The sequence below is a fragment of the Macadamia integrifolia genome, chromosome 7, assembly GCF_013358625.1.
Source record: "Macadamia integrifolia cultivar HAES 741 chromosome 7, SCU_Mint_v3, whole genome shotgun sequence".
In the NCBI taxonomy this organism is placed as follows: Eukaryota; Viridiplantae; Streptophyta; class Magnoliopsida; order Proteales; family Proteaceae; genus Macadamia; species Macadamia integrifolia.
The window spans coordinates 8,191,549-8,213,976 of NC_056563.1; the positions used below are offsets into that span (position 1 = coordinate 8,191,549).

General features: G+C 40.3%; 1 protein-coding gene across 2 annotated transcripts in view; it reads right to left on the reverse strand.

Annotated features, from left to right (window-relative positions):
• Positions 1–22,428, reverse strand: part of LOC122084360 (transportin-1-like) — an 81,024-nt gene that overhangs the window by 52,904 nt on the left and 5,692 nt on the right. Inside the window, exons 2-7 of one of the 2 annotated variants that reach the window (XM_042652547.1) lie at positions 18,536–18,624; positions 17,465–17,554; positions 17,235–17,312; positions 17,015–17,095; positions 2,942–2,992; positions 1,234–1,319 (exon numbers count right to left, since the gene is read on the reverse strand). In XM_042652547.1, the coding sequence (XP_042508481.1) occupies positions 1,234–1,319; positions 2,942–2,992; positions 17,015–17,095; positions 17,235–17,312; positions 17,465–17,554; positions 18,536–18,559 (410 nt within the window). In that variant the 5' untranslated portion in view covers positions 18,560–18,624. The remainder of the gene's footprint in view (positions 1–1,233; positions 1,320–2,941; positions 2,993–17,014; positions 17,096–17,234; positions 17,313–17,464; positions 17,555–18,535; positions 18,625–22,428) is intronic. The other variant, XM_042652546.1, reaches the window with a different exon arrangement.

Below are 22,428 nucleotides of genomic sequence, written 5' to 3' on the forward strand. Positions count from 1 at the left end.
TTAGTAACAGGGATCTTGAACTAAGAAAGAGACCCTAGAAGCTAAAAAAAGGGTATCCTGAGCAATTGCAATAATTGGGTTCCAGTTGACCAAAATGAGGATCCCAAATTGCATGAGCAATAGGTCTTACATGTAAAGGGTCCTGCACCCATGACTCAAAATTCCCTTGCCAAGCTACACGAAAAAATTTCCGGAAGTCCATAGAAAAATACCGACCTTGAAAAAGAATGAGAATTTCCCTCTGACCGTGGAAAAGCAAATCATGCCTTTGCCGTTCTTTAGTAGTTTCACTTTCCATAATGAAATAGAATGCAATCAACAAGCGGTGTGCACATTACATTGGAGAATTCTTAATTGGCTAGTTGTAAATAGCCCCAGGGCTATGGAACAAAGGATTATCCCGGATCTACTCCGAGGTATTGTCGGTGATTCTCAATGACAGATGTACTAGGATCCTCTGTAATTATCATTTCTCCATTCTACTGTGGTTGTCATGAAGCATAGCGGAAAAAAGCGACCAATGCATAGATGTGTATGAACACCCATTAAGAAGATTGAAGTTACAAGGGGAAAAATCAACCAAACTACCACAGAGGATACACAACCCTTACATGCAAGATCTAACATAGTATCTCAGGATAACTGCAAATTCGAATCGCCACTCACACGATGGCACCACAATAATACAAGTAAAAGAAGATGGATAAAATCATGCAGGGAAAATAAACGACAAAAGGCGGTTCCTAGGACAGATTTTTCTAAAGAAATCAGAATTAGACCGATTTGATTTCACAGAAATTTACAGATTGCACACTGGCTATAACAATTAAGCCATAAATATAAAAAATATCATTTGGGAGGGAGAGGTAAATTTCTTATCAAAATATCATCGTTCCAACCAACTCAAATGTAAATGCAATGGAAGGAAAATAACTTTTTCCTTTTGTCAATTATTGAATATAAAAGCATTAATTAGGTAATTTGTTACAAGTCCATATAGGACATCCATGCAATCAAAATAATGTATGTGGAAAACCATCAAAAGTTAACTTGAGGCATCACTAAATGTAATCAAAGCCATCAAAAGTAAACTTCAAGATGCAATAGATGTAATCATCAAAAAAGCATAGAATTAACTCCCTTCTACATGCAATATACAACTCCATATATCTTTTAAGACCATCAGCCAGAACATTCATCATAGAATGAAACAAGAAAGTCATAGAGCAATACCAAAATTCACAAGCTTCGAGAGCAACTTCATTGTCAGTGTCTTTATTGGCTTGCAACATGTATTCAACGACATTTCTCAAATGTGGCTGCAATATAATGTTGAACATAATAAAGAGACCAGCAACAGAAAACATCATAAGTACAAATAAGACGTGCAATAAATAACAAACAACATTTTCCATGCAAATCAGAAAATAGAATCCTGATTAATCCCGCATTATTAACAAAAAAAAATTCTACAGCAGTACACCCAGGGCTAGGTTTAGTAACATTTTGGGCTAAGTTTTGGTATTTATGCTTTGCCTATTAGGACCTCTTAAGGTTTCAGTTTCCAAAAAAAAAAAGAAAAAATGACAACAATGTATATGCAACATCAGTGACTTAATTAGGGTATCCCTACCAAAGTCATCGAACCACTCAACTTAGGGGTTTCTATACAAGGAATAAAACTCTTATCAGAAAACCTGGGAAGGGTGATTCAATTTCATTTCATGGGTGCATTGTGTAACCAATGGTTTTTCTGCAATAATTTATTTTCATTTTTTAGTCACAGGGATGGACTATTAATCTTGAATATTGAATCCAGAAACAGTCACAGAGATACAGGTCCATCCAGGAATACTCTGTACACAGAAAAATTACAAAACTTTTCACAAAAGCATGCCATTCCAAAACAGAGACTAAGAAGAGGAACCAGAAAATTTGCAAAGATTCTACATTCAAAACCAATTAAATTTGCTCCAATTATATCCTTTTGATTCTTCCTTTTCTCTTTATAATCTTCTCTCTTATTTTGTATTGGTTCTCCATCCAGAAGGCGATGAGGGATGTGGATCTGCAAGCTTCCAAGGCTCATCCTATGTTTGTGATATAAAATGATCATCATATACAAATCAAAACCATTTCCAGTACATTGGTGTAGATTGTAGAATTAGTGTACTGTATGCCGCAGGGGCATATTGGTCCACTCCACCATAGCCGACTCTAATTAAGTGAGCCGGCTATGGTTGGGGGTATTATTGTAATCACTCTCCCTTATTTTTTATCATAAAGAAAGAGCTAGCTGCTGATCCAAGCATTACAGTCCTAAGCTGTTCTGTTAACAATTGGCAATGCATTCCTTTTCTATGTAATATTACCATTTACCTTCTCAATAAATACCTTTTTCTTATTGATATCAGTTACTTTGACCAAAACAATGGGGGAACTATCACAAAGAATACCAAAAAAAAGGGAGGGAAATGTGTCAAGTCCTTCCATAACAATTTTTTTCTGATGTACTCCTTATGTCCAAAGCAGTCTTGTATATGTTCCAACAATTCTTTCAAGGTGCTCGACATAGTGAGGATTAGGAAATATATGTACAATGTTTAGGCATATGTCTTGATTTTCCCCTGAAAAATCCCCTGTACTGTTATTAGCAAATAGTCCCCAGCAGAAGAAATGTGAGAACCTGCCACAAGATCCAGACTTTATCAACAAAAGGAAATTTTGGGCATAATAGGAATATTTCACCAATATCTCTGGGGAGCACCCAACTAGGAGCAAATAACTAAAGAAGAAAGGGGAGAACAAAGGCAAATGGATTTAGGATTGTACAGGCATACTCAGATGAAGGACAAAGTGTAACCGAAATTATTCTATAGTCAGAAAGGAGAAACAAGAATAAGAATCAAGTTTATATATGAAACAGAACAACGATACCTACCTCCAAGAACGATGGATGGACTTCAATTAGCTGAACAAATGCTGCACAAACCTATAAATACAAACACAAAAAGGGAGGGGAATAAGTGTATATAATGAAATGCTATTAGGAATTAATTCCTAAATAAACAAGAAAGGGTTGAGTGGACAACGAACATCAATCCCAGCAAAAAGCACCATTTACATTCACCAAAAAAAAAGCTCCATTATAATCCAAAAAGTACACTAAATCCATATGGATATCTGACAAAGAAATGGAAGAAGAGCAGGAAAATTAAATTATAACATAAGCCTGTTTACATTTATGGGAACAACTCAGGCACCATCTTTCATGCTTTTTTGGGATTGGCTGCTCATAGGTTAAGACCTTGATGCTGAAAAGGTGACTTTTCCATAATTAATGCATTTCCCAAAGCTGGGCAATGTCCATCAAAGAAATTGGATCATTAGAGAAGCTCAATCACGTAATCCTCCATGAACACCTCTGACTCAAGTAGTTGCCCGATCAATCAATTCTATAGCCAATGGCAGATGAACTAGCTAGACAGCTGTCCAGTTCCCTCAGAAAAAAGTAAACAGAAGTAGAGCCAAAAAAAAAAAAAAAAAGCAAACATTCCCAGCACAAGAGTGACCAATCACATTGACTAAAACTGGACCTCTTGAATTAGATAAGGATCGTGTCCTTATTAAAATTCTTTCTTTTACACACATTTGATTTCAATGCAAGCAATAAAAGCATACAGAATATAGTTATTTCATCATTTAAGTTAAAACAACATAGACGGACAGCAACACTAATAACAATAATCAATACACCATTACACATTCACTTCTTCAATTAAACCATGTGATCCCCACTTCTTCAATTAAACCATGTGATCCCAATGGATGCCAATTTTAAGCTGATTTCACGTGTCTTGTTGCCTTAATATTTTTCTTAGACTAGAAGTACTGAATTATAACATAATATCGGGAGTAACTAACAGATTCAAGACCAAGTATAAACCATAAAGGCTTATCGTCTTAAGTTCTTAACAAACAATTGAAGGTGTTTATTTATCTTAAGGGAAAATGGCCTTGTTTTGGAAGGGTTTCCTAAATGTCCCACTACTTTAAGCCATGTGGACAGATGATGTTGCAATTCCTACCATTGGATAGAGAGGACATGGTCCAGATTAGCCATGTGTCAAACTTCAGAGCCTAATTCGATAAAATAACCTCCATATATTAGCATGCATTCCCATGTAATGTCTGTGCATGCCTACAGTACTCCGGCCAACATGTGCAGTCTCCCTCTCCCATAGTCCTGGATTTTCAGAGCTCTATTTGCCACTCGGCAAACTTCAACTGGGCTGAAAGCCTGAAACATGATATAAGCAGAGGACCTATGGATCTACCTGTCCACAAATTTTCGGCCCCTTCTGATCTGCCACATGGCATATTTTTGGGGCCGTACAGGTGATGCTTCCTGAGTGGACCGCATAGGAAACCTTTACCCTTAATACTATTATAAATAAAATAAAATAAAAAAAAAAGTAAACTTGATTTAATCAAATTCCAAGTTCTAGACACAATTCCATTGTGCCATAACTATGTCACTTACCTCTCCGCAAAGCGGGGGTAAGGCTGCGTACGTATCCCCCTCCCCAGACCCTGCACCTGCAATAGTGGGAGCCTCGTGCACTGGGTACGTCCCTTAATGTCACTTACCATTGAAAACTAAGCTAAATCTCAATTCACAAAATCTTAGTCAGGTTTGGAAAATTGAAGCATAACAAAGAGGATCAAATTTCAAACGAGAGAGCAAAAGGTGACAAATGAAGAAACAATCAATTATACATCTAATTTCCCATCAAAATCATTGACAAATGATCACAAACTCACATGTCATAAAAATACAAAACCATTAAAAACAAACACTCAGCAAAAGAGTGTTGCCCCATGCATCTTACGATTTGCCTACGCTTTCTGTTTGTTAAACCAAAAAAAAAAAAAAAAAAAAACCATAGTAGTTTAAAGTTAACACAGTTTTTACTTTAATAAACCTTTGTGCAATATCAATACATGAAAAAAAATTATGATGGAGCCACCCTCCTTGAGCCAGTTTTTCTATCTCCAATCTCCTGGAATAGCCTGAATTGAGTGATCGAGGTTCAGAGCTTGGTAATCGGAATCCGTCAAGATCGACATATTTATCCTCTCGACCCTTGCATTAAGAAAGGCCTAGCCAGCAAACTACAGCCCTACTACCTAACGAGCAATGGCCCTACTACACAAAGGATGGGTTTTGATACTAGTAACAGCAGCTTCCCAACCACTACTTTGTTCAAAATCTAATCTGCCGAAGAACCACCGGGCCAATAATTGACCAAGTGACCAGGGTAGTGCTAGTTGGAGAGACATTACCTAGCCTTTAGGCTCCAAAGGAGTTATTGATTCTGTTCCTTGTACTTTTCTTTTATTCATCAACATTGGGATGGTGTTCAGTGTACCGTATTGTATCGAAAAGAACACATCGGATGGATGCCCGGGCATTGAGAAGGAAGGATGCTTTCATAGGCGAAAGGCCACGGGAAGATACCATCTGTGATACATGGATCTCCGATTGGGAAACCGTATCCAAGCTCCTGGCACAACCTAGCGCAAGAAACTATTACTCCAAGACCAAAATTAGACCATGCCTTTGCCAGGTCATCTCTAAAGATGACCTCATCTATAATCTGTCATTGCAGCTCAAGTGGAAAGTGATCTGTAGCCACCAACAGATCAAATGAATATAATTTTCAGACAAGTTAGGAAGGAAAAATATAATAGAGGGAATGATTTATCTATTAAGTACTTAGTTTCAACAAAAAGAAAAATGTAACTAAAGGCTTTGGGCTACTCCCTTGGCTTTGCCGCCCTAACTACCCTCTATTCTTTTTAGAACTCATGGCTCACCCCTATACCGGAACAAAACTACCATTTATTCTTGGTGGACCAACCAAACAACTCCATAGCACGCAAGCCAATGGTAGACCAAAGACTTTACTCTGCCCAAGTGTAATGTAAAACTACGCTTGACAAGTCAACCCAATCCTAATGCTGCAGGATACTGTGATAAATTGAGGCAACAATAACAACTTAAATGATTGTAGAAGAAGAAGATAATAATAGAGAATAGGGCCTCTTGGACTTCACAGTCACACCGCAAAGAGTCACCGGATCAAACACCAGTTCATCAACTTTGATCAAACAAAAAAGCAAGAGAAGGAGAAGCAGCAGCAGCAGTAATTTAGTTTGTAAGAAACATGGGCTTCTATGGAGCCTTGCCCTTGTATTTATAGCGATAGTAGGGGGAAGGAACACAACCTAGAAAATGGAAAGTTTCAAAAAAGGAAACCTCCCAATCGATTCTCACTAATAAAAAAGTATCTAAAACTAAGAATAGAATCTACTACTCCGAAGAAACCAAACAAAACTAAAATTGACACAACTGGTTCAAACAATCAAATTCTTGGGTAGCCTTCTCAATTCAACACCCCTTGCCGTGACCTCCATGCCGTGACTCCTATGCCAACCTCCCCTCCGGCAGCCTCTGCCGTCGGCCCCCCCCCCCCCCCCCCCCCCCCCCCACCACACTTCTGACTGCTCCCTGGCCTCTCAACTCCATCCCTCCTCTCCCCTTCCCCCTCAGCCTCCACCTCCCTTCATCCCCTGGAGCTCGGTTGTTTCCTCACCTCCCTCCAATGTCCCCTCCTCCTCTCCTCCTCCTTCTGCAGGACACACTCTCTTCTTCTACCCTTCGGCCTCCCATCTTTACCCCTCCACTGGCCTTTGTCTGCCTGGCCTTCTTGACTCTGAGATTCTCAAATGGAAGAATTGTGTTGTAGGTTCCTTTCTGGGCAGCAGACTCCCTTTCTCCATTGTCAAAGCTTCCTTTATGAAACAATGGAAACCTTCTTGCTCCCTGTCCAATTACATGCTTGATAATGGGACATTCATATTCAACTTCGACTCTGACTCCGACAAGGCCCATGCCATCGATGGATGTTGGGAAACAAACCCATTTTCCTTAGGCAATGGGACGTCTGCACTTCATTCAACCAAACTAAACCCACATCCATTCCTCTTTGGGTTGTCTTCCCAACCTCCCCTTCATTTCTGGTGAGTAAAAGGCCTGAGTCTCATTGGATCCCTTATCGGCAAGCCTCTCTATTATGATATGCGCACTAAGACCATGGATAGACTTTCTTTTGCAAGAATCTGCATCGAAGTTCAGGCCGATCGTGAACTCCCATCTTCGGTCATGATCTTGGACGGAGAAGGTCACTCCTTCACTCAAGAAGTCAAATATGATTGGCTGCCCCCCTCATGTTCATTCTGCAAATGCTTTGGTCACGATACTTCTCTCTGTCTGAAATTGCCATCTTCTGAACAAGCTGCCAATTAGATCAAGCCCCAATCGAAGATGAAGCTCCATCCTTTGACCAACTGCAGAATCCAACCTTCCAAGATTATATTTCAAAAAGAAATAAGAAAAAAAGGAATCAGAATGCTCATACGACTAAAGCAGTGATGCCAGATTCTGCTTCCGATCACCAACCGCCTGAAGCTCCTGCCTCTAGGACCAATGGTCTCCCTCTGAAGTCTTTACCTGCTGGTTCAAACCCTTTCTCGGTCTTGGCGATGTCTGATGCAGTTGAAGATGAAGACCATACAAATCTCTGCTCGAATGTCACTAGTGCTGCCTCTGTTCTTCCATTTGAGGGATCTCTCCCTCTAGACTGCCAGCTAGTACCTCTAATACCTCGGATCCCACACCCTCTAGCTCCAGTCCTTGTCTTCCCCCTCTCCTTCCTCTCCCTGTTCCAGTCGCCTCTGCTACCGATACTCCCACTCATACCTCGTTCCTCAACCAATTCTCCTCAACACTAAATGCCTTTTATCCCAACCAACCTAACTGGTCCAACCCTGACCCACCTTTTATTCCACTGAACCAATTCCTTCCGCTCCAAATACCCATCGGACCACCCACTATACCTGGGTAACCCTTATAACCCAACCCAGCCATTTAAACAACCAAACCCTCCCACCACTCGACCCGACCTATTCATTCCTAACCTATCCATTGGCCAACCCGACCCATCTGATCCAAACCATCACCAACTTTCTTCTTCGCACAACGCTCCTGCACCTGTTCTCAATAGCCTTCAGTGGTTGAACTCCAATGGTCTCCCACCGTCGACCTCTGCTCCGGTCATGCCCCCGTCCATCGCCTCCCCTCCAGCTGTGCCTCCAACATCGACCCTGAAGACGAGGATTGACACTGTTACCTTATCGTCGTCTACCTCTGCTACTTCCACGTTATTGACTGCTCTGCTGTCTACTTCAGTTACCACGCCGCCGTCTGCTGCTGATACTCCGCCGTCTGTCGCTACCTCCCTGCCACCTGTTGTCACTGCTTACTCCTCGCCAACCATGTGCACCTCCAATTCACTGTCGTCTGCTACTGTGTACATTCCGCCGTCCGCTGCTGCTACAACTATGCCATCGACTGATGCTGCTACCACTCTGTCGGTATTTGTTGTTGCTTCCACACCGCTAATCATGACAATGCCCTTCACTTATCCTGTGCATGATTCAGAGGTTCCTTTGCCCTGCTCCTCAGGGCCCTACAGTACAACCTTTGCTGGCTCTGAGACATTGGTTCTTCGTCAACAGACCAGAAGCACTCCTCAAATCAGTGAGTAAAAAACTATACTTGCTCTGGCCCTCCTGCTCTACATGACACTTAGCAAGCTCCTCTTGCTGGCTTCTTGGATGAGATCACCATAAACCTCCCTACCCCCACCCCTTCCATTCATACCATCTCCAATACCACCTTTGTCCCCATCACCAGCAATGCTCTCACATCCATCCATAGGAGACAAAAGAAAAAGCCGTCCTCCACCAGCCCACCCGACACCAGCACTCGACTCACATCCACCCCTAATATTCCCTGGTCATTGGATATAGCCACCGGCCTCCCTCTACTTCAGGTCCCCCCATCCCCAAAACCCCCCGTGGCTTGTACAAACAGACGTTGCCTTCCACCCCTAGTACTCAATGATCCCTTGAACTATTTGGAATGTTCGAGGTCTCAATTCCTCGGCCAAGCAAGCTGACATCAGATCCTATATTCGCTCCTCTCAGTCCAATCTCTGTTGTCCCCTGGAACCTGTGTTCTGGAGGCTAATGCCTCCCGGATTGCCTCCTCGATAGCCCCTTCTTGGTCCTTTGCCTCTATCTATCTTCACAGCTCTAATGGAAGAATTTGGATCCTTTGGGACCACTCATTCCTGGACATTTCTGTTCAATCCTCATCTGCCCAAGCCATCCACATCTCTATTTCCCACCCTTTTGGTCCTTTCATCTGTTTTCTCTAAATCATATATGTCCATAATCGGGCCTCTCTTATGCTCCTCCTTTGGTCCGATCTCTCCTTTGCCCCCTTCACTGGGTCCAGCCCCTGGGGGATTGTGGGAGATTTCAATGTGATCCGCTTTAGCCATGAGAAACATAGGGGCAACCCCATTGACTCATAGGCTATTGATTCATTTAATGACTGCATTGATGACCTCAATCTCACTGATCTAAGGTGGTCGGGAGTCAAATTTACCTGGCATAACAGAAGATACGAAAATCTTCGCATAGCTTGCAAGCTCGATAGGGCCATGGTAAATGAAGCTTGGCTTGATGCTTACCCTTCCTCCAATGAGTACTTTGGCCTTCCTGGGATTTCGGACCATAGCCCCATCTCACTCCATGTTCTCTCATTCCGCTCTTTTGTTTCTAAACCTTTTAAGTTTTTTGATATGTGGATCTCCCATTCCGATTTCTTCCCTTTAGTCCAAGATGCCTAGAGCATTTGATTTCTCTCCCTCTCCCCTCTTCTTGCCTTCACGAAAAGGCTCAAGAATGCCAAAGCATCACTAAAGCTTTAGAATTCTTCCACCTTTGGGAACATCTCCTCACGAGTTTCGTCATGCAAGGACAAACTCCACTCCATCCAATCCAAACTCCAGCTTGATCTCCTTAACCCTGTTTTGGCTGAGGAAGAGAGAACTACTGCTCTGGATCTATCCTTGCTTCTAAACCTGGGAGAAAGCTTCCTCCGTCAGAAAGTTCGCATTAAATGGCTCAATCTGGAAGACTCTAATTCTGCCTATTTCCATCGCTCCCTAGAACACCATCCCTAAGCTTATCTCCTTCGCTGGTACAGAGCTTTACTCTCTTGACCTCATCAAGTCAAAAGTTGTTACTCACTTTCAAGGGCTCTTTAGCCCTCCCCTTCTCTCCCTCCTCCCGCTATCCCCCCCCAATCTCCTCAACAAGTTTGTCAAGTGAGGAGGAAATCCTCTCCGCCATCCTTTCTCACAAAGCTAACAAAGCCCCTGGGACTAATGGCTTCAGCATGGGTTTCTTCTCCGCCTGTTGGAATATCATCCGCAATGATCTCATTCTTGCGGTTCGCAATTTCTTCTTCAACCCCAATCAAATTGGAGGGATCAATCACACTTTCCTTTGTCTCATCCCAAAAAAGGACGGTGTTGTTTCCATATATGACTTTCATCCCATTTCTCTCTATAATCTTCTTTACAAGTGCATTGCCAAAATCCTTGCTAACAGGATTCAGAAAGCAATTGATTCCCTTGTTAGTCCCATTTTGGAAAATATTATCCTTTGTCACGAGATTGTGCGTGGGTTTGATTGCAAGTCCCATACTCCAGTTGCCCTCCTCAAGATAGACATCCACAAAGCTTTCGACACGATTAGTTAGGACTTCATTACCAGTGTTCTTCTCCAAATGTCCTTCCCGTCTTCTTTTGTCCATTGGGTTCACTCTTGTATCTCATCCTCCCGATTCTCTGTCTTAGTGAACGGTAGTCCGACTAGGTATTTCCCCTCGAGTCGAGGTATTCGCGAAGGTTGCCCCCTTTCTCCTCTTTTCTTCTCCCTATCCTTGGAAATCCTCTCGTGCTCCATTCAATTCGCCATTGATCTTCATCTTATTTCCCCCATCCCTAAATGCAAATCCCTTCTCTCCCATCTAGCTTTTGCCAATGATATCAAGATTTTCTCCAAAGCTGACCCCCATTCCATCACCAACATCATGTCCACTCTTCGTACCTTTGAATCTCTCTCGGGCCTCAGCATTAACCTCCTCAAGCCTAACATCTTCCTCTCTGGTGTCACCCCTAATATCCAAAACATCCTTTCGGGCATCTCGGGGTTTCTGTTGGGACCTTGCCTGTCAAATAGCTAGGTCTCCCCCTCCTTCCCTCCAGGTTTTCCTCCTATCATTATACTCCCTTGCTTGACCTTCTTCGGAAAAAGCTCCAACTTTGGAAAGGAGAACTCCTCTCTTTTTCTGGCCGTCTTACCTTAATCAAATCGGTCCTCTAGTCCATGTACCTCTATTGGACCAGCACCTTTGTCCTCCCTGCCTCAGTGACTAAATCCATTGAAAGACTCCTTTGTTCCTTCCTTGGGAAGCGCTTTGATTCTTCTAATTTTCTCCGGCCCCTTAGCTGGAAGATGGTCTGCCTCCTCAAATTTGAATATAAATATATACATTTATGTAAAGTAAATTCACAGCGCAGTGACTGCTAATGATGATGCACTGACTACTCAACTTACAAAGAAGTGAAAGAAAAAACAGTATAAAGAATTTATAGGAATAAATACAAAAACCGCAAGAGAATGTACGTAGGCCTTTCTTTGTTCTTCTTTTTTTAATCTGTATTCTTTTTTCACTTTTTGCTCAAATAAATCTGCACTTTCTATCACTTCAGCTTCTTTTGTCATCAATAATACATTGACCACTAGAAAAATTCACCATCTAATCTAAACTGGTTATAACACTTCCTTATGTCAATGGTGTGCTTCCACTTACAATAAGAAAAGGAAACTCAAAAGAAAAATGAGAGATGCAAATCATGTGGCCAGTTTGTTGGGAGGGGGCGTAGAATCAAAGAGGCCAATTTTGTGGGTATCCTCAAGCTCATTTGGAAAATCGTTTCCAAACACAAAAGCATTTGGGTAGACTGGATCTACTCCAAGTTGTTAAACATAACTCACTTTGGACTGCCCCTCTCACTTCAAATGCCTCATGGATTTGGAGAAAGATTTTCAGCCACAGGCCTATTGCCCTCCCGGCCATCTCCTTCTCCATTGGTAATGGTAGGACCACTTCTCTTTGGAAGGACCCCTGGCACCCTTCGGGAATCTTGTCTTACCTGGCCTCTCACAGGACCATCTACTCTTCCAAGCTCCCTACTAACGCTTTTGTTTCCTCTATCCTTTCTCCAAATAGTTGGTCCCCTCCCTCCCATCCCTCCTCTTCCCCTTGGTCATCGAGGCAAGGAAGATAAATGCATCTAGCTCCCCTCCCTAAATGGGATCTTCTCCCCAACCTCTACTTGGTCCTTCATTTATCCCTCTTCCAAAGTTGTTCCGTGGCATAAGCTGGTCTGGTTCAAAGGCCATATTCCCTGCCCAATCTTCACTTTATGGCATTGCTTGTCCAACTGTCTCCCTACCTAGTCATTCCTCATTCACCGCCATATCCCCGCCAACACTTCATGCTGCCTTTGTCCCCATGGTAGGGAGGACATCCCCCACCTCTTCTTCTCTTGTCCCTCCTCCTCCGTTGTTTGAAAATCTGTCCTTGCCAAGTGTTGGCCGGCTAGGAGATCCATCCTCCCTTTCCACAAGGAGTGGAACTGGATAGATATGACCCTCTCTGGTACTACAATCTGTGACACCATTGGTAAATTGGTTTTTTGCGCTACCATTAACCACCTCTGGATGGAATGCAACATTCGTAGATGGACATCCAAATCTCGATCTCTGGATAAGATTTGGAAAGCTATTTACTCTGATGTAACTTCCAAAGCCTTTGACCTCCATGCTCGTCTTGTCCCCAATACCCTAAGGAATACCCATATTGAAGTCTCTTGGAACCTGCAAGCTGATCTCATCCCCACCACCTCTTGATGGCTCTTTAGTCCCCACCCCCCCGGGTTTAGCTGTTCCCTTTGGCTTTGATGTATTGTTTTGGTTCTTTTTGCTTCCCCTGGGTTGGCTTCTCCTTGTTGGCTTAAGCCTTCCCTCCCCCCCCTAATCCCTTATATATTCTTCTTCTCTTGGTAATGAATTATTTATTCATCCAAAAAAAAATTAACCAAACCACAAAATAAACCAAAACATCTAAAAGAACCCAGATAACAAAATCATAACCACTGTTGTCCAGCCCTACTCAATAGAATGCTGAATCAAAGAGCTTGCCCCTTACCATAATTGTCAAGGCGTCTAGGCGGCCTAGTTGGGTTTTAGGCAATTGTCACCTTAGTGCAACACACAGCACCTATTTATGTCAAATATCCCCTATTTGAATCCAATAATTTAGCTTAAAAATCAGATTCAAAAAGGATAAAAAATCAACCCCCCAGCCCAAGAACAAAAACTGGATTTTTTGCTGTATGGGCAATTTTCAACTTTCAAATGCTTAGGTTTTCTCAATTCTAAAAATTTCATAAATCTTATCAGGGTAAAATATTGCTAAAACCAAAAGCCCGGTAAAACAATATTTTGTTTTGATGTCCATAAAATTATTTTCATTCAAAAGATTTTAATAACATTCGCCCACTTTAAATAAGTTTGACCGCAACATAACTTAGTCATTACAACCTAGATTCAAGTAATCTTAGACTTGTCGGATAGCTAGTTCTGTGCTTGACCTAATACAAAAAGTCTAATGCAAAAATAAAATCATTTGACTAGCCAAACTTATAAGAGAACAAGAACATTTCTCGAAATGTTGATTTTTTACGACTTGATGTGGCTTAGTGTTGATCTTTTATGATATAAGGTAGATGTAACATACTAAATAATGTTAGAAAATAGGGGAAATAAAAAATAACACTTCGGCACCTTGCGATGCCTAGGCGAGAGCCTAAGCGCTTAGAAACCGCTCCATCGCCTTTGGTTGCTTTGTAGCCTTGACAACTATGCCCCTTAAAAAGGAAGCCAACAAGAGGGAAAACTACAGGGTGGTATACGATCAGGGCAAAGAGCCCTAACTCTAAACCTTTGTTGGGTGGTCTACAATTAGCAGCAATCAAATTACAGCGTGTGCTAACGCGCCACGCTAGCAGCAATCAACGATTGCATGTGCCAATGCATCCCATGCATCTATCTTTTTTGGGTAGATAATCGATCGTCTTTCATTTGGATAGTGAGTAGTTTGTATAATAATAAGTCAAGTCAAGAATAATAATTGAATTGGAGGAGCTTGCCAGGAAGGCCTGGTAAGAAAGCAAACAATTCTGTAGGCCCCAACTCACAGTTCTTTCCATTCTTTCTTCTCCTTTCTTGCCTTGTTTGACCTTCCAAGCTTTTTCAATACATATTGAAAGTAGCTTTTTAAGTAAGCTATGAGTTGCAAGGTTTTTTCTTTTCTGGTCAAACTTGAATATAAAAAAAGACCACCTCTATAAGAACTTGATTCTTTGAAGTTGAATTAGCAAACTGACGTCATAATGAGCGGTTCAAAGGCTGGATTGGTCCACTGAACCAACAAAATCGAAAGCTTAATCTAGCTATACACGAAAGTCAGAACAATGGTTTTTATTCTTCCCTTTCATGGGTTGGAGCAAACCCAGCATTTACATTTGAGATTTCAGAGATTGACCTATTCTCCATGTGATTGCTTACACCCTCAGCTTACTTATACAAACCACTAGTAGTCTGATAAGCTACTGAGCTATTAGACAAATTGGCCTGGCCCAGGTCTGCAGCCGAGTCTAAATCCTAGGACTTGTCTACAACCAAGCCTGGATCAATACAATCACCCAACTGCACCTTCCCCCCCCCCCAGGCCCCCATGGAGCTATAAGAGTATACCAAGCTGTCGTCCTCCTCGCTATAGTCCACCTCAAACTCCCCTAGTGCTCTTCAAATTGATGGAGAGGATGGATGGCACTTGATGATGAATCAGGTCCAAATTACATGTGGTACACATACCATAGATAGGTGAGGAAATCACCACTATAGCATAGTAGAGCCTAGTAGTCACTGGGATGCTATGACCAGTGAATCAGTGATGATGACAATGGAAATTCTCATTGAGAAGAGAAATAAGAATTTTTTTAGGGTTTGGAGAAGACCTGAAAAGATGGTTATCGACTATGCAACCCTAACACTAATTTCCCAAGGTGTACCGACCAAAAAAGACATTCAAAAAACATGTAGCTTATCCCCTGATAACATCATGCGGTCTAATCATTTTCACACATACAAAATAGATTCCAACAAAATGATTTGAAGAAATAACAAAAAAAATTGTGTCTTGAAAACTCAAGTGTGTTAGGTAATTTAATTTTCCAAAGCTTTAATCCTTGTTCAAAGAGTCGTTAGCTTATAAACAATATAATTTGAGAAAACAATATTAGTTTTTAGGGGTTCAAGATTTAGGCTTAAAAAACACCCATTATAAACCTTGTCTCATTTCTTTGGAGTTAAAAGCTCATAAGATTCCAAGTAACACAAAAAGGATGCATAGCACATTATAAATGGAAGGAGGTTTGATTTTGGAACTCATAAGCCTAAATATTTTCCTTTATCTTTTTCTCTTTGCCAATTTATGAATCTAGTCACTTAAGTCAACTTGGTTACTAACTCTCGTTAAGTTCCCCAAATTATGCATTTCAACAGAAAGGAATTTGAGTCATGTGATTCAATAATGGTTCATCCAGAATAATATTTTTTGTGATATATAAATGGTTAGCCAGTTGTGTAAAGGCATAGTAGAGTTGAGTTGTACCAGAATAGTTGGCCATGCGCTTCAAATCATAAAACTGGATTAAAACCATTAAATGTAAAGATTATTAATAAACATAGTTTTGGTTGTTGGCCTTCTAGAAGAAGAGTTCTCCCCCTTACCAGCATAGTTGTCACGGCGTCAAATCGATCCAAGGCGGTGGAGGGATGGCTAATCGATTTGACGATGAATTTTCCGTTATGGCGTTGCCATGGCGGTCAAATCGCCCATGTGTCATTTTTTATTTTCCCTATTTTCTAAAGTTATTTAGTATGCTATTTTTTTATTTCCACTATTTTCTAAAGTTATTTAGCATGCTACAAGCCTATAATATATACCCTATAACATATAAAACCAACATTAAGCAACATCAAATCATCAAAAATCAACCTAGCCCTATCAAAATCACCCTGCATTTTATAAAAAATCGACCGCCTAGTGAATCAGGCGTGACCTGGCGTCCATGGCGGTGCCATAGAGACGCCTATCAGCCAATGGCGACCACTATTTGTGAGTCACGTAAATCGTAGCACTGCCATGAACTTCTTTTTCAGCCAGGACGCCAAATCGCCACCTTGGCGACGCCTAGGCGACACCATGACAACTATGCTTACTAGAGAATGGATTTTGGTTGATATGACTTTTGCTGGTCTATCCATCTGTGACACCGCCCAAAAGCTCACCTTTTGTGCCACCATCGACCATATATGGATAGAGCAGTATCTTCGTAAATGGACGTCCAACTCCCAATCGTATGACTAGATTTGGAATGCCATCTACTTCGATGTTAGCTCCAAGCTTGCCTCCCTCCCTCATCATAATGTTAGGGATTCCATAAGGAATAGGCTTATTGTTGTGTCCTGTGGTCTCCCCACCTCCACTTTGTTGCCCCCTCCCCTCGATGATGGTGTTGTGGCCCTTTTGATTCGTGTTCTGATCCCTCCCCCCCCCCTTTGTTGGAGCTCCTTTCTCCTTTTTCGCTTGATGTAAGTTTCTCTCCCCACCCCCCAATCCTTTGTATATTCTTCTCTCTTGTGGTAATGATTTTTTTATTAATCGAAAAAATAAATAAACATAGTTTTCAACATGGTAGAAATGGCACAGAACATGAAACATGGTAATCATCTAATGTAGTAATGTATCAACTAAGCGCAGTGTATAATATCGAAGCATCCACTCAATTTTAGTTCATACCGTTCCTAACAAAGGAATGTCATTATAAATACTCACCAATTTTCGCACCTCTGCAGAAGGATCATGAGCAAGAGCAAACAAACCTTGGAGGAATTTATCCATTATTTGAAGAAGACCCTGTGAAACAATAACAACTCACAGTGAATATTGGAAGTTATAACAACAGAGCAATAGGTCCAGTTAAGTTTTATTAAACTAAAAAATAAAATAAGAACTTAAGATATATAAGAGTCAAAAAATTGCCAAAATCACTTACAGAAGGCATCAGCATAATGAACTGATTGATAGAACCCAGCGATAGCTTTCGGAGGGAGGAATGCGGCGACTGAAAAAACTGTTCAAAACAGATCTAAGGGATTTCAGACAAAATTTTTAGTGCAAGACTCCAACTATCCAACTTCCAATTAAACCCAAATATCATGATGAAAGACTTAAAACTGTGCAATACCCAGAAATAATATATTTAAAAGAGAAACATTCAGTCACCTGGAACAATCTGGGTAGAAATACATTGATCGGACGTTCTGCTAGGCCAGGCACATCTAAATCAAGTTCTTGGGGTATATCCTCACAAATCTGAGGTGCATCACATCACTCAAATGTTATTAAAAAATCCACAGCTCCACATAAAAGTTTGATTCCCAGAATCTTTACAATTAAGAACTACATCAATTGATTAAGTACTACCAGCAGAAATATATGATTCAAAGCAAACTGTGGAAAGCAATAAAGAAGCTATCAGGTTTGGGTTCCAAAAGTTGAGACCATCAGAGGTGCCTTCATCAATTCCACTATGCTTCACAGAACAAGTGAACATCCAATCACCACCATATTTACCAGCCTCATTCAAGCAGGCCTTGGGGGGTCCTACCAGTAAAGAACACTATCAATTATCCAATCTTAATACGATGATTGTTCTATAGACCTCTAGCACTGGGGGGAGCTTTTAGGAGAGCAAGAGCAGAGCAGTCCAACCATTTCTTGAGCCCAACTAGAGTAAGACTCAGTTAAAGCCAAAAGCAAAACTCCTCCTTTGGTCCCAAGTTGGACGCATATATACGAATCAAGAATAATCAAAGGAGGAGATTCCGCTGCAGTGACTAGTTGCTTTTCTTCATGTAGAGGAGGCTTAACTCTTCACACTAAAAGGGTTACTCCCTTAGCATCCCTGCATGAACATCTCATTTATGGGCTGGCTACAAGGCCACTTCGTTCACAGATGAGCTAGCCAAATAAGCAGCAGGAAGTAACAATATGTTCATTGGGTTTTTCCTCCTGCACCAATTTAAATTTGATAGAGTGATATTTTTCTATACTTACTCAGGACTAATATGGCCCTGCTTTCTTTAATATCTTAGCACTTCTCCACCATATTTGAGACAGCATTCATGTATAACAAAATTTATGAGGAATATGCTATGAACACGCCTTTCAAATAAGAGCAGTCACTAAAGGCAATGATGAAAAGAAACAGAGGAGATGGGAAGGGCTATGATAGTGGAGACAGAAGAGATGGGAAGGGCAATGATAGTGAAATCAGAGGAGAAGGAGAGGTACCCTCTGTCCTATTTTGTGAGGCATGCCATTTCTTCAATACGCACTTCCTCGGGTTCATATTGCAACCTCATATCTATGCTCTGTAAGTTCTGAACATAAAGCCAAGGCACCCTCAATTCTATCAGCTTTCATTTGTTAAATTATAAGTGATGGGAAGGGCAATGATAGTGGAATCCAAATGTACGAAATGGGTTTATATACACAATGATCTTCTTTCAACAGTAAAATTGTGTGAAATAATCTTTGTCTGAATATAAAAGTTAACCATTTCAACCTAGAGTACATATAACTATTTCTGTATAAATGCTCAATTATTTCTCTATTAACATTATGTGGGTGGGTGGATGCGATCAGTGTTGCTTAGATGGTTTTTATGATTTAAGTTGACGAGAAAAAGACAAGTTTGAGACGGGTGGATGGTTTTTAAGAAACAAATCATGTTGATCCACAATTAATAAAGGAATGATTAAGTTGATGAAAAGTGAGAATATACGTTGATGAAGTGTGTGACTACTGACTTGATGTTGTTAAATAGAGAAAATTGATGTGCTTTTTTTATTTATTATTATAGTTAGAAAAAATGGGAAGTTCACAAGGTGTTACTAAAAATGCGAATTTGAGCCAAACCAATGTAGATATTTTTTTTTTTTCCTGAGGCTTCTTTTCAGAGACTGCAGAAGATTTCCAGCAGTCTCCACAGACCATACGGAGAGTGTTTAAAAGTGCGTTGGAGGCTTTCTTAGCTGGAAAAGAGAATATAAGACCACCAAACTTTCCTCGTGTTGCCACACAAATTTATGAGAATCCAAAAAACTATCCATTTTTTTAAGGTATGGATAAACAACGTATAAATATCTAATAATTAGGGTGATCAATTGTGTTGTTAATCCTACAAGTATAATGCATTACAAGTTTTATTTGATTATGGTGTTCATCACTTCATATGTGTTCTAATATGGTTGTATTGGTGCCATCGACGATATTTATATTCATGCCTCAGTACCAGTTAACAAACAAATACCCGAGAGACACCACAAAGAATGTCATGTGTGTGCATGTTTACATAACATGAGATTCACATTTGTGTATAGTGGTTGGGAGGGCTCCACAAATTATTGTCGGGTATTTTCACATGCTTTGGCAGATTCAAGTTCAGGCTTTCCTATGCCTCCTCCTTGTATGTCATTTTTTATCCACTTGTAAATGGTATTAATACTTGAAATTGATCGCCTGATTCTGCAATAAATGTTAGGCAAGTATTACGTGGTTAACTCTGGATATCCATCTACAACCAGGTTCTTGACGCCATTCAAGGGACAAAGATATCATCTACAAGATTATAGAAGCAGTGGTAAACAAGCAAGGACAGTGGCGGAGCTATTCAACCATAAGCATTCATCGGTTCTATACTAAGCAAAATGCCATGTGAACTTTCATTTAAATCTCAAAGCAAAATTGTCATTGCTTGTTGTGCCACTCGTCATGCCATTCAAAACTTCATTTGGGACAAAAACGACAAAGAGGAAAATTTTGAAGAGTATGGAGATGAAGATAGGAAGCCAGATGAACCACCAGAAGATGATGATATCCCACCAAAGCGTAGTAGTAGCAGCCAACATAATAGGGCAAGAGAGATGGGTGAACTTAGGAAGAGGATTGCAAACGAGTTGGCTACAAAAGCAGGAATGCCCCATATTAGCTGTTCCTAATTTTGGAGATTGAAGATCATCGTTTGGAATTGATTAAGCACATTTAATGAATCGTTTGATATATTGCCCCTCACAAATTTTGTTTTGTACGTTGATGTTTTAGAACTTGTAGAAAAAATTTCATATTTTTCACTTTAATAATCTTGCAGAGCTATGAATCATGAAGGACCCATGTGTCCTTGAACCTTGTGGCCAAAGTCAGATGGTGTTGAAAGAGTCTCGCACAAAGGCAAACCCGGGATGATGGTTTTTTAAATGCCCCGAAAAATGAAGACCATCAGGACTCCTTCATGTGGGTAGATGCCCACAGTCCCGATGAGTATAATAATCAGCGAGTCCATGATAATGGTCTCAAGCATGACATTCGTAATCAACCACTTCGGGGCAACTGGACCAAGTATTTCGTCTTTGATACTATAACATTAATGTTGATATGGCAACTGATCATATAAATTGTTGTTGCTTTATTATTATGAACTTGAAAAAGGAGTTGATCATGCTTATATGATGTGGGTGGCATCATAGGTAATTTTTTTGTAAACTGCAGAAATGATTCTGTTAAGTGCATTCCATACATGTTTCTGTTTTTTCCTGCCAAAAACGATTTTTTTCCAGATTTACCATACAGCATCTATAGATACAGAATTGCTCCATAAACCCAGAAACACAAAAAACTATTTGAGTCAGAATCAGTATTTTGGAACAGAAACGTTGCCATACAAAGCCTAATAGTAAACAAAATCAGTAATTAATTTAAGTGTTTGGGTAACATCCCGCTTACATGTCATAATTATTATATCATTATATGTATTATTATTATGTGAGGCATATTACTATTCCATTATTATATGTATGATTTTATAATGATTTAAATGAATTTATGTAATTTACTTGGATTAATGAATATGAACAGCAAAGCATGAGGTGGCATGATTAGTGGTAAATCATGACTGGTTAACGCTAATCATCATTAATTAAAATATGGAGTGATTAGGAGTTAATGGGGTTATGGCCAAGTGTGGCAACCATTGACTTGGTTTGGCTAAGCACACTAGTGGATTACAAGGTGGCTTTAGAGGCCACATGGTTGGAAGGAGGAGGTGGTCATAGACTTGGTTTGACTAAGCACACTAGTGGATTACATGGTGGCTTTCAAGGCAGCCACCATGTGCATGCTTAAGTAGGTGGAGGTAAGGTTGGGACAGCCACATGAGCTGAATTCGACTAAGGTAAAGTGTGGTTCCTAATTCAATCAGTAAGAATTAATTAATGAACTGATGTTTACTTGATAGATTAGTAGTTAGCTAATAGATTAGTGTTTTACCCTAAGTTAAACCAAGACTCAATTGATTAAGTTTGTGGGTTGTTTTTGCTGAACTCTAGAGTTAGACGAAGTAGAAGGTGAGGGAAATCATGACTATGTATTTAATTATACTGTGTATGCTATATGATGGAAATGAATGAATGTTGTATGAATTTATAAGTGACAGTAAATATGTTATCATGTTTTTATTAAAGGAAATGCTTAACACAACAGTACATAAACTATGAATATTGTGTACTATGAAGTGCTTGTATAAAGTGACGTTATGTTTATGACTAATGACTATGGAACGAATCTGCTATGAGTCTTTGTGAAGATTAATGTAATGGTATGATTTTATATATCATGTTACGTGAGAGTAGAGTATGAAAACAAAAAGAAAGCGAAAGAAAGGAAGTAAATATAAATAAAAGAAGAAAAGTATGTATGCATGGTTAAATTAATTGTGTTAATTACCTCAGTGGCTACCACCCCAATCTAGTAGGGGGCTATGTACTAGATGAGGTCTTGAAAGAGAAAGGGAATAGACAATGGGTCCTCCTCTAGGGCTACGATGCCTGGACAGATGGAAGTACAGCGCGTCTATTATATTGTTTATATAGATGAAGGGTCCTTTCCCAAGGCTATGGTGCCTGGACACATGAAAGTAGAGCACATCTATAATGCTAAGCTTCAATGCCTAGGAATGTATGAAGTCGGCTACCACGGTACTACTCTGGTAGTTCACTTACTGGACAAGACCCGACCTAATTAAGGAAAGAACTTTTATGATTTGTCATTTATTTCTCTGTTTTACTTATCATTCGTTTAAATGCTTATGTGTCTAAGATCATATATACCTCATTGAGCGCAAGCTCACA